At 44.9% G+C, this 14872-nt stretch overlaps 1 protein-coding gene across 4 annotated transcripts in view; it reads right to left on the reverse strand.

Moving 5' to 3' along the window:
* LOC133135026 (rap guanine nucleotide exchange factor 2-like) overlaps positions 1-14872 on the reverse strand; it is a 94486-nt gene that overhangs the window by 51733 nt on the left and 27881 nt on the right. For all 4 annotated transcript variants that reach the window (XM_061251762.1, XM_061251759.1, XM_061251761.1 and 1 more), the window contains exon 4: positions 7578-7661. In XM_061251762.1, the coding sequence (XP_061107746.1) occupies positions 7578-7661 (84 nt within the window). The remainder of the gene's footprint in view (positions 1-7577; positions 7662-14872) is intronic.

Consider the following 14872-nt stretch of genomic DNA (forward strand, 5'->3'; position numbering starts at 1 on the left):
CAGAGAGAGGCAAATGAGGAATTAGCCAGGGAGACCAATCCAGAATATCCTTCCACTGTGGACTTCTGCCCTGCACACAGACGGTGTTACACCTGACACGATGCTAAAAAGCCAGACGTCTGGGGCTCGTCTCTTCTTGCCAATAAAACGAGGAGCATCAAAGCTAGCGTTCACTTCCAAATTCCAAAATATTTTGGAAACATCAGTAAAATTCTCTCCCTTCTGGAATATTCCAAAAATGCTAAGTTAAAGCACATGACGGAGCTCGCGTTGCCATTCGCCGTTAAAGAAAGCCCAAGAACGATGCAGTTTTCAGAAATATCTACAAAACAAAAAACCTCTCTCAAATTTGAACGAGCTGGTCTTCTAAAAAGAGAGACTCGTGATTACTTTGATGGAAGACAGGACACAAAATGCTATGTCACGGGGCTTCATTTCGGACACAGCCGGTACACTCCATTCTCTAAAGACGCGCTGGCACCTCATTCGGCACATCGCGATACCGTTCGTCATGGTTAAAATTCCACAGCGGTTGTACAAAGGACATCTGCATCGCAAACTTCCTGCTGGAGAGAGGCAGAGCAGGTCACCGGGTCTCTGAACCGAGCATGACGTCACGCCCCATTGCATTTTTCCCAAGACGGAAAGACGGACTCTGGGGTGTTTTTGTGGAGGGACCCCCCTCCCCCCGGGGCTCCCGCATTCCTGTTACACAACAGTCGGACTCGGCAGCTCAGGAATGTAAACTCGTCTATCAAGCGCTCCTCGCTCGCTCGAACGCCGCCAAACGCCGTGGAGACGGTCTGACGGTCCTCTGGACCGCTCGCCAAACGGACCAAGGCGGAAAAATTCTGCACCGTCATGAACCCTTTCAGACCCAAGAGTGCCGTATGGCACGCAAGCGTAAATACCATAAAATCCCGTACGGCATTCTCGACCCGATACCTTTTCAACCAGTCAAAACGACTTCTATACTATGGTTTTGTAGCCCTATTAAAACCCTACCAAATGTTCTCAAGCAAAGCCAAAACACCTTTGGATTTGGGTGGAGCCACTTCTTATTGGGCTTGGGACTGAAAAGGTTAACAGAGGTCTGCGTGGTTTTGGGGGGAAGACGCGAATCGCGCCATGTGAAAATTAAACTCCTACAGCACGGCGTCCTACCGGTCGATCTCAAGATAGCACACAATCGCCCAGTAAATTACACAGTCTCACAAGCAAGAGAAGGTCAGAGTAACGTACAGCCACACAGACAGCTCCACATCAACAGGTCAGGGGCCAATCCCCAGGGTGAGATTTAAACCAGCTCCACACACACCAAAGCACAAGTGTTCCCTCTCTTTCCTTATAAAGTATAAAGAAGGGTAGAAATGCTGAGTGTCAAGACAGAACATGATTTGTACATATTGAAAATAGAAATGAATGGTCTTGGGAACAGAGTAATACAAATAAAAAATAAAAAGTGTCCAGAAAGTTTTATATCAAAGCAAAAAAAAAAAAAAAAAAAAACTAGGAATAAATGTCCTTCTGCATAGGTGCTCCAGCTCGATGGCAAAAGTAGCCGAAGGTTTGTCACTGTTCCAGAATACGCGAGTGAGCAAGGAACACAAACACGAGTGCCTCGTTTTTATTAGCAGCTGACACCATATCAAAGACCTGACCAATGACTCACCACTTTCATCACCCAAAATACTTCTTGGCATCACGCTTATCGAAACACGCCGTAACAACACTTACCAAACCGCCCCCCTTGATTTTCCCTTCTTTGAAAGCATCGCAATACATTTCAGATCCACAATTTAAAAGGAATTGCAATCACAACACCAACATATGGCAAAGCAAGCTACAACTTCCTTGGGGCACTTGCTTTCAAATGCAATGGGCAGATTTTGTGTTTTTATAGCACAGCATAAATAACCACATACTAGGTTTTCCTGGTGCCCATTTACCAACAACACAGACTTGACTTAAATAACACTCTCACTTTCTTGCCACCTGTCAAAAAGCTAAGCTTTAGTGAGTACAAATTGCTTATGCCAGATGCCCTCTTTAAAAGTGGGGACTTCTTAGCTGAAAGTATAAACGCATACCCCCAGGCAGTTCCACAGATATATAAACTAACTGCAGTGCTTACCCTCACACTGGCAGCAGAAGCACAAATTTGTAATCGGCTGCTGTCACTCAAATGCTCGGTGCTGGCTCTGGAAAGATCCGGAAATGTGTACGCTGGCCATGTCTCTCCTCTCCCTGTCGCTCAGATCCACGGTGTGCTCTTTCTACAACAGCTTGGCTCGCTGCAAGTGCGTCTCTCCGCTCACACCCTCTGTGGTGCTGGGACAGGGGCTGGGCTGGGCTGGGCTGGGCTGGGCTAGGCGTATGTGTGTGTGTGTGTGTGTGTGTGTGTATGCTCTGGCCCCATGGCCCCAACGTGCTAAGGACTGCAGCCAACATTCCAGTGGACTGCTCATTTCCTGCATGGCTGACCTCTGCACCTCTCACTGTGTGTGTGTTTGTGTGTGCGCGTGTGTTTGTGTGTGCGTGTGCGTGTGTTTGTGTGTTTGTGTCCATCTACGTGTTTGTGTGTATGCTCACTATGTGTGCATGTGTATGTCCTTGTTTATGTATGTGCTTGCGTGTGTGTGTGTGTGTCTGCACGCGTCTGTGTGTGTGCGTGTGTGTGTGTGTGTGTGTGCGAGTGCATTTGTGTCCGTCTACGTGTTTGTGTGCATGCTCACTAAGTGTGCGTGTGTATTTCCCTGTCTATGTATGTGCTTGCGTGTGTGTGTGTGTGTGTGTGTGTGTGTGTCTGCACGCATGTCTGTGCATGTGTGTGTGTGTGTGTGTGTGCTCCCATGCCGTAGTGTCTTGACCTTAATGCAGGCCAGTCTCTACCCAGCTACTCAGAATGCTTGTTTACAGCCTTATAGAGAGGTTGTTTTTGAGAAACAGAAAAATGAAGTGAGGATGTTTGCATGCCTGTACCAAGTATTCATTAGCAATGAGCTGAGAAGCCTAATATGATTCATAAAACATCAACTTCAGTAGTCACTTTCCACACATGGCAATTAACGAACTGACATTACTTGTATTTGTATTTAGTTAGATAACTTTAGCCGGACCAAGCTATCACGGCCAGCCAGTTGACATTAAAAAAACAAGCTTATAATAACACGCCAGCTAATTAATGTTACTGAAAGCTGGCCAGCCACTTGATTAGATAATGGTTAGCCACAAAGGCTAATCTCTTGCAAACTCAGCACACCACTCTAGTAGCCAATCATCTCCTCTTGCCATGAGTTCAGTGCATTAGACACATGCTTTTCAGATGCAACACAGCCACGTTCAGAAGTTTTTAAAAATAACAAATACAAGTCGACAAGCAAGGTATTGGACAGAAGTGAACACAGACACAGGGCCAGTGTATCATAGAAATGACTGAGCATTTTTGTTTTAGAATATTCTCAAGGTGAAAATCCAGCATAGTATGGCCTTTAAAGACATTAAAATAAAAAATTTCCTCAAGTCCAATCTTTCGTCTTCCCCTTCCTCATTTGATTTCAGTCAAATCAACTACCCAGCCCGCAAAAATTCCCCCAAAAGATTTTCACTCGCATATACATCAGAATTTCGGTTTCAGCTTGTCTTTAAGTAGAGGTAAACTACCAGTAAAGGTTGTGTAATGGTAACAAGGTGGGTTGTCACTGACCAGCATCAAGAAGGTTCCGGATTCAAGCCCCATCAAAACCACTGCTTTTTGAGGCTCAGCCACTGCTGAGTTTTCATTCCCTTTATCTGAACACTGGGCTGTAATTCCCCTTATCTCAACACTTGGCTGTAATTTCCGTTATCTCAACACATGGCTGCTATCCCCTAAATCTCAACACTTGGAGGAGTTTTATGAGCCTAGCTTCCTCAGGCCATAGAACTTAAGATATGATCTGATCCCAATTGCAAAGGGTGGGAGATAGGGCTGATCTACAGTTTGGCAAAGGAGCTCACCGCAGATCATACTGCTGCTGCAACTACTACTCCTGACACAAACCGATCTCACAATGTTACTGGAATGTTTTGTCAATGTTCTAACACCGCCGCTACACCGCAGCAACATTGCCAGAACGTTTTGTTAGCTGGGAAAGCCAAGCGTTTTTTCTGAGTACAAATTCATCTGTGTAAAATCAATTGGGGTTCCTGTCAGAACTATGCAAGTAGCTGAAACAGGTCAGTAATGAATGGTAATAACCAAGGCTATAGGAAAATTCCATTTCGAGCCAGTCTATGAACTCGATCTGTATTCACTTCCTGACCTGCCCAAAATGGAACTCAGGCCTGGAAATAAAACGCTACTTTTCTCCAACGAGAGGCTAGTCCAACCAGCTTTAGCAGCGTTTAGTTTACAGTGAAGACTTGGCGCTTGAGAGGCAGAGTTAATGAAAAACTAAAAAAGGTTTTTTCTTCATCGGCGGAGAAAGTACGGCCACAGCTAGCTCTCGCATTTACAGCACATCAAAGCACATCAGGCTCATTAAGGGCTTTCGGCTGAACGTGAAGCCTTGACACAAGTGCTTAGCACGGAATAGCGAGCAGCATTCGAAATCGCGATGTGCCCACTCAAACATATTATAAACATTTTTCATGTCGCTGTTAAACTGGATGCTCTTTTTCCATGAATACCTACGAGTGGCCTTTGAAGCTTTTGATCCGTGTGAAACTATTTTCAATAATTTATCAGAAAAAGACTGAAAGGGGAAAAAGAAGACATTTGCATTTCAAGGGATATTTCACAGTGCTATTTCTGTGCTGACAACTGTTGTTGCTTCAAGCTTTTTTAATAGCACAAGGTGCTTGTCTGTTCCCAACTCTTAAATTACCGAAGCGGTCCTCCTCCTCACTTGAAGATACCGTGGTGTTGGCTAGTTTATGGTTAGCTGAAGGATATCCAGCTGTGGTGTGGAAAAGTAGAAGGTAGCCCTTGACCTCATTTGAGACTGCACTACTCCACACTTGCGAGCTGCACTCATTCTTACTGTGGCCTCATAAGTTCCTAGTGTCAGAATTGATTTTGAGGGAAGCATTTAAATGCTGCCCAGCCAACAACAGTAAATTAAATAAGGGACACAGGACATGAAATATCGCTTAGTTTAAAGTAACGGACATTCATGACATGCGCTAGGGACACCACATCAGTGTGTTGACAGATTTGATTGTTAAACATGCCTGGTACTTTGTTGTGGATTTGTAAAAATGGAAAGAGCCCTATTCTTGTTTGGATCTTGACCAGACAGATACAATTGTCAGTTATATCTTCTAATACTGTTTGCCGTTTGAGTATCTCAAACATTTGAGGGGGGGAGGGGGGGGACACAACCCACCACCTTTCATTACCAGATGACAATATAAAACGAGAAGAATAGGTGAACCTTCTGGAACAACTGACATCTCTCTAAATGTCAGTGTCCTAAACCATGGCTCTTTTCTGTTTGCTCACCCTTGAATGACCGAGTGAGCTGTCAATCAAGATAAGGACACAATCACTTGCCAATTTCAACTGCTTTCTGTGGACATATCCTACAGTACCTTTTAGACTGTGCCTGAAGTCTAATTTGCACTGAAAGTGTGCATTCGTACTGAAACTAGTGACAAGTGATTGGTTTGACAGTATTCCCAACACTAATATTAACTGCAAGGCATCGCTAAGTAAATTTGCTTTTGTTATTGTGCAGCACTATTTACCCAGAATGTTCTTTGAATTGAGTGATGACTGCTCTTTGAACTGAATTTGAATCCACTTATGCTGTGTTGTCTCAAAGTATTTAATGTAACAGGGCAATTTGTGCTAAAGAAATGTCTACACACAGTATAACAGCCTGCATCAAACTAATACTGATAATAATTCACTTCATTGTAACAACTGTCAACAGTTCAAATGTTTGTATATTTATTCAGCCGAAGACATTGGTCAAATCAGAGACAGAACACAAATCATTTTTCAAGCTGAAACCATAGCAAGGAGAGCACAAAAACCCATGTCCAGTTTAGTGATTAAAAACGGTTTGGTAATGATATGCTGATTATGAGCCAATCGACAGTCAGTAACCGAATCTGAACCCTCCGCAACCATTATTTCATTCATCACCACCAGTGTGATGGGTTCTTTTCATTAGCCCTTTGGTGTCGAATACAGAAAGACTATTGAACACCTGCTTTGGTATCGCACATATCAGTCATTTACATCGCATTATCATATACACAGTGTTTAATTGATCCGATAAAGTATCCACACACCCCCATTTGCATAATCCCGTTATTATTGCAGGGGGACAACAGAAGGGCGAAAGCCGTGTGTTCATCGAGGAGAATAACGGAAATAACGCACTTGTGAATGAGCGGGCCACTCTTATGAGGGGGGTTAATGTGCAGCACCACCACGGTAAGCCATAGCAGACATTTTACAGCTAAGCACTGTGCACCGGCTGAGATGGAGAGGCAGGGATTTCAGTGAAACTGTTGAACTGAGGAAGGATCAAATGGCTCAGCATGAAAGAGCCAGAGACCAAGAACCTCTTCACAATATGAGCTAGGGAATTGTAGAATATTCAAACCAGGAGATCTCTGAAAGCATGGCGTCCCCAACACAGACCCAGGGAATTGGTTTTATGGTTGCTGCAGAGGGAACACTGCTCCCAACCAACTTGGGATTCCTATAACCTATAACATCTATGTAGCATACGACTGAAGTACAGATGCACTTACCTTCAGCACCTAGGCAGAAGACAATCACAAACCCATGCAAACATTACATTCACAGTATAGTGAAAGACCCGGACAACTTTGCAGGGACTAGCCCAAAAACAAGGAACACTGGAGCACACAGAAGTGTTTTTACACACTGTTTAATGGACGAGGAGGCTGCTGGAGGGTGCTGATCTTTCAATACATCATAGGGCCCAGAGACAGTAAAATACACAACAAAATGGCAGACTCTGATTGGGATTATGGTTACACTGTGTAACGGTCAAACATACTGGTAAACAGCAAAGACGGACTAATCAAACTGAGAAAACACCTGTGAATAAATGTGCCTGCCTGCTCATGTCTCTCAGAGCACGGGATGCTGGGAGCACAAATGGCACAAAAAGCTGTGGATTCACCTGAGTGCAAGGAGCCTTGACGGAGTGGCAGTAGCCTACTGCAGTTTAATTTCACACATTAGAGACAGACCTACAGAGTCCTGCACTGCCTGACTGGGACAGCTTCAATCACCTAGACTAACCTTGGATTTGTCAGGCCAAGAGATCATTTGATTAATGTAACAGCAATGAGTGAATGACATTTAAGAGAACACCATCCTTGAGGGGATGGATTTACGCATGCCGAAAGACCACGTCAAAGCACACAGACCATGACAGTTGAAATGTCTTTATAGTTTGATTCGCAGTTTACGGGCAGTACCTTGGAACCAGGACTTTCATCAATGCTGTTGGGGCTTTGTACTGTTTAGAGAAATGTCCAATGCAAAATTCTGCTTACTTTTAATTCAGTGATAAAGTGCTTCAAACTTACTAGTGCTGAGGACCTACCTGCTTCTGGGAAGGAACATGGACTCTTTGATGAACACGGAGCCAGACAGGAGGATGTACCAGCAGGAACCAACGTCATCAGGGCTGGGAAGAGAGAGAAACAAAGAGGCATTATAAAAAATCAGAGACCACACAAGCATGTATACACACACATAAATGCACCCGGACACACACACCTATACACACAACAGTGAATAAACACACACACATAAACACACAGAGACCAAACCATACTCACACACATTAAGACTGAAAAAGACAGCAAAAATGACCCTTTAAAAGCCATAACATGTCAAAGGACTGTGACCTTCGCACTCAAGTGAATGAATGATCTAGCCAAATGAAGCAATTTTACCATGCACACCAGCAAAGGCACTCTAAATGATTCACACACAATACAGCCATGAGAAGAATTATGCGCTTAATTTCGTGCTTTACTCAGTGGCTCTGAAATGGAGGCTACTAAAAAGGCTTTTACATCTCAGGGTTTCAGTATCTGTGTTTACGTCCAGTGAATGATTTCTGTGGAAATGGTAACACTGAATTAAGATGCAGAACTGCAGAATTTAAGAAGAAGTCAGCAATGACGCATGCGCACACACACACACACACACACACACACACAAGCTTGAATAACACAGCAAGAATACACTGTGTACCAGTCAATCTCCTATCTCGGAGAGCCGGATTACCCAGAACCCTTCACTCCGCTCCCCCCCCCCCCTCCCTCACAGTCATGCTAATGAACATCTCCACACTCCCACAGTCCTCCCCTCTCCGTGGAGCGCTGGAAGAGCCGCGCCTCCTCTCCCGCTCCTCGCCTCCATCGGAGGAGGCGAGTGAAATATTAATCGCGCGGTCTCGCCGCGGAAAAAAAGGTAAGGAGGCAGAAAAAATGGCGAGCGCCGATGCAGCCTGACTGAACTGGGTCATCTGCTTTCAGACAACCTTTTGAAATGTTTATCGAGCGCAGGCAGCAGTCGGCTCACCCCCGGGAGCTTTTTAGCACCACCGGAGGGGGCCGGCCGGGGCGGGGAGGGGGATCCACGACAACAAGACGCGAATGCATATTTCAAAAACATTTCCACTAGGACTTTGCTTCATACCAAACTTAAAAAGGCTGACAAGACAGGTCACGTTTTGCTCATGAGGTGTGTTTATAATTAATTTCTAAGGGCTCTTTGACAGTTTTTTTCTTTTTTGGAGCTGAATATTTATCGGGGCTTAAAAAAACGCCATCAAAGCAGGCTGTTTTTGAAAGCTGATCGATTACTTGGAAAGACGCCATGCATACGTGTCATAGTGGACTGCCAATACCCTATCCTAGATCTACAGTTGTATTACTGTTTGTTTTCCCCATTCCATAGTTGGCTTACTGTTTTCTTTCACCGTCAGCAACCCAACACTTAAAAAATCTGCCTAGACATTGCAAAATACGCACTTCTTTCTAAACAAACTGCATTATTGATTACACTGTGACAAAGACCCTCTTCCTACATACACATTCAGCCTTCCAACCAACACTACGCTTAAAGAGGAGGTTGGGTACTTTAAATGGGTTTTGAGTCTTTTCCAGGATCAAATGACTATTATTAAAGCAAAGCACGTTCCCATCCCAGTAGATTAAACCCCACTTTGGAATCAGATCCTTCAGATACTGGTGAGGTCATCTTTCCAACAGCTGGTAACTCTGTTTACTTCAATTAGATCATGGCTGCAGAAGATGCATCACCACGAGACAGGCTTGCACTAATGGATGTCCATTTGAAGCCATTTTTCAGTGGATATTGCTAGTTGGCACTCTTGGACGGTCCATTTAGAAACCAATATTCCTCAATTATGTAATGTGTGCTGTGGAGTCCTTCAACGTTTTGCCTACATTGTGTGGATCAGGTGCCTTTCTGAATAAATGTAATAATATAGAAAATCTTTTCCATTAGCGGCACATTACAGTATGAGAGGTGATACTCACATCTTCTTGACGTATCAGCAAAGGCAGTCTGTAAAATGTAGCTACCAAGTGAAAAATTCCATTAAAAACTGCCCACCCAAACAAGCTATCAGGCATCCATGTTTTGTCATCCTTTGGCCTGCAAGTGCTGATCTGACCATGTCACATTCTCATTCTGGAGTCATATTCATAACGTCTCAGAGAGGCATTACTGATCTGGGATCAGATTTCCGCTCTCTATCGCTCATTCCTATCCATTATGAACGGAAACGCAAACTGACCCTTGATCAGCACTCAAAGTGTAAGACTTGAACACAGGCACTGTGTATACCGGCCTAGGAGATATAGGGAGTTGTGTGTGTGTATGTGTGTGTGTATCTGCATATGTTTATGTGTGCGTGTGCGCACTGTATGTGTATTTGCGTGTGTCCATCGGTGTGGCAGTATCTGTGTGCATGCATGTGCTTGTGTGTTGTGTGTGTGTATGTGAGTACCTATGTGTATGTGTGTGTGCGCATGTGTGTGTGTACTGCATATGTTCCTGTGTGCGTGTGCGTGTGTATACGGGTACATGTGTGCATCTGTGTGTGTGTGCGTGTGTGTGTGTCTGTGTATGTGCATGCGTGTGTGTGAGAGAGTGATTGTGTGTGTGTGTGTGTGTGTATGCATGTGTGTGTGTGTGTGTGTGTGTGTGTGTGTATGCGTCTGTGTATGCATGCGTGTGTGTGTGTGTGTGTGTATGCATGTGTGTGTATGTGCATGCGTGTGTGTGTGTGTGTGTGTGTGCATGCGTGTGTGTGTGTGTGTGTGTGTGTGTGTGAATCCCATGGAGGAACAGTGGAACCCGCACACAGTAACTGCTAAACACACAGTGGCAGCAGTGAGGAGAGCACACAGAGGCCGGGGGTAAAAGGACACGCCGTCCCAAATCTTTCAGCTCCAACGTCCCTGAGCCACCAATCTGCTTTCCATTCAGGAAGTGGGCTTAGAGTCTGATCCCTGCTTTCAGCCAGCGAGCCCCCAGATTCACACACCCCCACCGCCCCACCAGTCAGACCAGCCCTGCACAGTCAAGAGCTCATCACACGTACAAAAGCAGAAACCGCTGGGAATACGCCTAACTTTCACACTCTTCAATAGCGCAGATGCACACTACATTATACAATACATTAGAGAAATACCTGCAGAACTGCAGCACATTTTGTTTGGTTCTATTTTGAAAGCTCTTACTCGCACCCAGGAGTCCTGTCATGGCATATTGGGATGTGCTAAAAACACCCCCTCAGCTCCAATGACACAGAGACACACACACAGACACACACACACACACACACACACGGGCGAGCACACACACACCTAAAGCAGAAGTATCAGCACCAACACATGACTTACAGGTACAGCTAGATAAGTTAATCTTCCTTCATTATTATTCAGCAGGAGCTGCTTGAAATTTGCTTTACTATTCCAAGCCAACATTCAAGATGACAGCTTTATACTTTAAGCAGCTTAAAGCACAGGATATGAGAAAATTAAATAAATAAGGGAAAATAATAGAATGCTAGTTTGAGAATATCCCTTCCACCATGCAGGAGGGTGGAATACCTGAACACAGTGGTAGATGATCAGAGAGAAACCTGAAACTAGGAGAACTATCTGAACACACAGATAGGAGCTGAACACACAGATAAGAGCCTGAACACACAGAGATGAGCCTGAACACACATATAGGAGCTGAACACACAGATAGGAGCCTGAACAGAGGACCTGAACACACATAGAAAGCTCATTGCAGGAGAACTGAATGCAGGGCAGTGTATGTAAGGCCCTAAATGGTCCTCTCACACAGCCTGGGCACACAGGGTGTTTGTGTGGAAAACCAAACAGCCCAGCAGTCACCACCATCTCAAACCGGCCAAACATAAAGGCGCGGCATTAAGTGCCCATTTGCGGAATAAGCGAAATGTAGCAGTTAAGGGAAAGCGTTGACAGGGTGTAAAAAGGTGTCTGGCGCCTTCGTGGAAGCTGTGGGTTTAAAGCTAGCGCGCGCGCACACACACACACACACACACACACACACACACACACCGCTGACAGCGCATACTACCCCATCACCAGCCTGGCACTCAATGCCTGCGATTGTGCGCGACGGCATGAATGCTAGTATGTGTGCAGCGAACTGAGCGCGCTTGTGCGACCGCCCGCCCCGAACGACTGCGACAAGGACCCTCGCTGGGCAAGCACCGGGCACAGAGCGGGCTTGTGTGGAAAGCACACACGCTAACTAGCAGGGTCTTCAAGGGCGTTCAACAGCAATACTCGTGACGGGGGGGGGGGATCGAGGGAACTCATTTGCAATCTTGCTGGAAGTGCCCCCTATCTGTGTCTGAGGGGCTCTGTACTCCACAAACTCCCACCACAAAATGTCTTATTCAGCGCAGAGAAAGAAGGCGCGAGCGAGAAAGTGCGCCTGCCGCCATTTTGCCCCGGAGCTAGCAGCGGGGGCTCCGGCCTCCGCCGGAAAAAAGCCAATCAGAGCCGATGCCTCTGACAGGGAGCGGGGGAGGGGGGGGATAACGGGGGTTGCACTGCCACATCGAATAAGACACCCCTTTAAACCGGGTGGGGGGGGGGATACCCTGGGGGTGAGAGAATTGCTTCTCGCGCATTCAGGCATAGCGGCGTCTAATCTGCATTCCTTTTGTCTAATCTCTCTCCACGGCGTGGTACAAGGGGAAAGTTTGTTTGCCGACGAGGACACCGAGTCTTAGGAACTCATTATCTTTCTTTCACACAAAGGCAAAGAAACGCTGAAGAAACAGAAGGGGGTTTTCTCCAGGCCTCCAAGGGGTTAATTTGCCCGCCCCCCCACACCCCACACCCCCATATACAAAAAAAAAACTTTTGTGTTAATTAGGCAGATGCTTTCTTCCCTTGGTAAGTTCACTTTAGGCTAACTAATTAATCATCTGATATCTCTACTACATAGCCATCATTACCTTAGTCTCAACAAGGACATGTTTTTGTTGTTTGAATATACAGTCACTGTGAGCACTTTATTAGGTATTTATTAGACTTATTTTTTTTGACTTATTAAGTCTTCTGCTGCTTTAGCCTATCCACTTAGAGGATGTGTTGTGTGTTCACCTTCTTGTCAGCCTGGACCAGTCTGGCCCTTCTCCACTGACCACCCTCATTAAGAAGGCGTTTCTGCCAGCAGAACTACTGCTCATGGATGTGGTTTAAAAATCCCAGGATCAACAGTTTCTGAGATACTCAAACCACTCTGTCTGGCAACAACAATCATTCCACGGTTCCACATTTTTCCAAATTCTGATGGTTGATGTGAACTTTATTCGAAGCTCCTGACCCATATCTGCATGATTGTACGCATTGCACTGCTGCCACACAATTGGCTGATTAGATAATCGTGTAAATAGTAGTGTATATATGCAAACGTGCTTGTGATTGTAATCAGGTTTATTATTTTTCCCTTGGTACTATGTTCTAGTAGCATTAGGCTAGGTGACCATTCCTTATTCATTTCCTCCTGTCCCAGGGAAGAAAAAAAGACTGTATTGTGACAGCTTTTGCAAGAGATTAAAACCTAAATTAAATGGTGTCAGTCTTCATTTCTGCATATATTACAGAGCCTTCATGCCCACCGTAGATCTGCATGGTGCTTTGTGTGAGAGCGTAGCGTGACATTGATATGACCGTCCGTTTGGGTGAGAGGCGGGGGGTGAGAGGCGGGGGGGGGGGGGGGGGGGGGGTCTGTGGTGCCCCATAGCGGGATGTCCCAGAGTGAACAATAGCTGCCTGCACCAACAAGGGGATCAGACGCTCTCACCTGAAACAGCTATTCATCTCTACATGTTGAGATGGTCAGTTCACAGCCTATAGCCTAGTGGCTAAGGTGCTAGACTGGAACCGGGGAAGCGGGTTGGCGGTTCAAGCTCCAGTGAGGCCAATATAAGATCAGCTGTTGGGCCGTTGAACAAGGCCCTTAACCTCACATTGCTCCAGGGGGGAACTGGCCCCTGCTTAGCCTAATCAACTATAAGTCGCTTGGGATAAAGTGACAGCTAAATAACTGTAATATAATGTAACGTAACAAAGGGAATGTTAAATAAAATATCGAACATTTCGGTTCACTTGTAAAACTACAGGTATAACTTGTGGTATGACTTGTGGAAGAACCTATGCACTTGTGAGTCGCTTTGGATTAAAAGCGTCTGCCAAATGACTAAAATGTAAATGTAAATGTAAAAATGTATAAAAGCTATGTATTTAACCTGATTTACCACATGCTGTACCTCACTCAAAAACACATCAGCAGTGTGGTACATATGGTCCCAAATTGCATTCAAATGTCCTGCTAATACAGATCTCGGACTTCTACACCACAGTGGTACAAAAGTAAAAGAGATAATCCGTAATGAGGTGGTGAGCTATGAAAAACGAATGACCGATGTGAAGAACCCTCGATGTGAAGTGGAGAGGGGAGGGGAGGGGACAGCCTCCACGAAGGTCATTCTTCTTCAAAGGCAGACCACCTCGGAGTAGATTATCACGCTTGTTACACAGCTAATGACCTTACAAAAGAAATTGATCTGACACAAAATATTGATCTAGCATTGGCGTATTAGAGTATTAGAGTTAGATACAAGGCATGTTAACAGTGGACTCCAACGTTCTTTGCACAAATGTTAAAGTGATGCGCGTTACAGTTTCTGTGGAGCGATATGAAAAGTGCATTAAGGTCTGTTACCTATAGCAGCGCTCATTATTCAGAAATAGACTGCAGAATGCCTGAAGTGACCAATCAGAATTCAGCATTCAATAATATCAATAATGGCCACATTCTACATGTGCGGGCAAAGCCATTGAAACAAGACAGTGTAACCAATCAAACTGGACATACAGGAGACTCTCTAATCCAAAAGATGAAAACGGGAAGCAATACTAAATCTGAAACATTCATGGATACATAACTCCTTCAGTGGAAGTAATTTAGTTCTCCGAAATAAATACCATTAGTATACACTATTTCTTTGTTACACAGTTACAGACACACCCACACAAGCACAAGCACACACACACAAACAGGAAGCACAGAGCTCACTAATAGAATTCAAGGGCCATTATGAAATTATGAATCATGTTTATATAACTGACAGTCCACAAGTATTTCTGAATGGGAGCCTAGTGCAATGCATATTTGGGAGATGTTTTGGTAATACATGTTTCAGTCCTCTCTTCATTAGTTTCTGTTGAAGTGATGAATCATCAGCAGCTTATAGGGCAGACCAGGTAGTTAATAAAGCCTCCAACATATCTGCTGGTT

The sequence above is a fragment of the Conger conger genome, chromosome 8, assembly GCF_963514075.1.
Source record: "Conger conger chromosome 8, fConCon1.1, whole genome shotgun sequence".
In the NCBI taxonomy this organism is placed as follows: domain Eukaryota; kingdom Metazoa; phylum Chordata; class Actinopteri; order Anguilliformes; family Congridae; genus Conger; species Conger conger.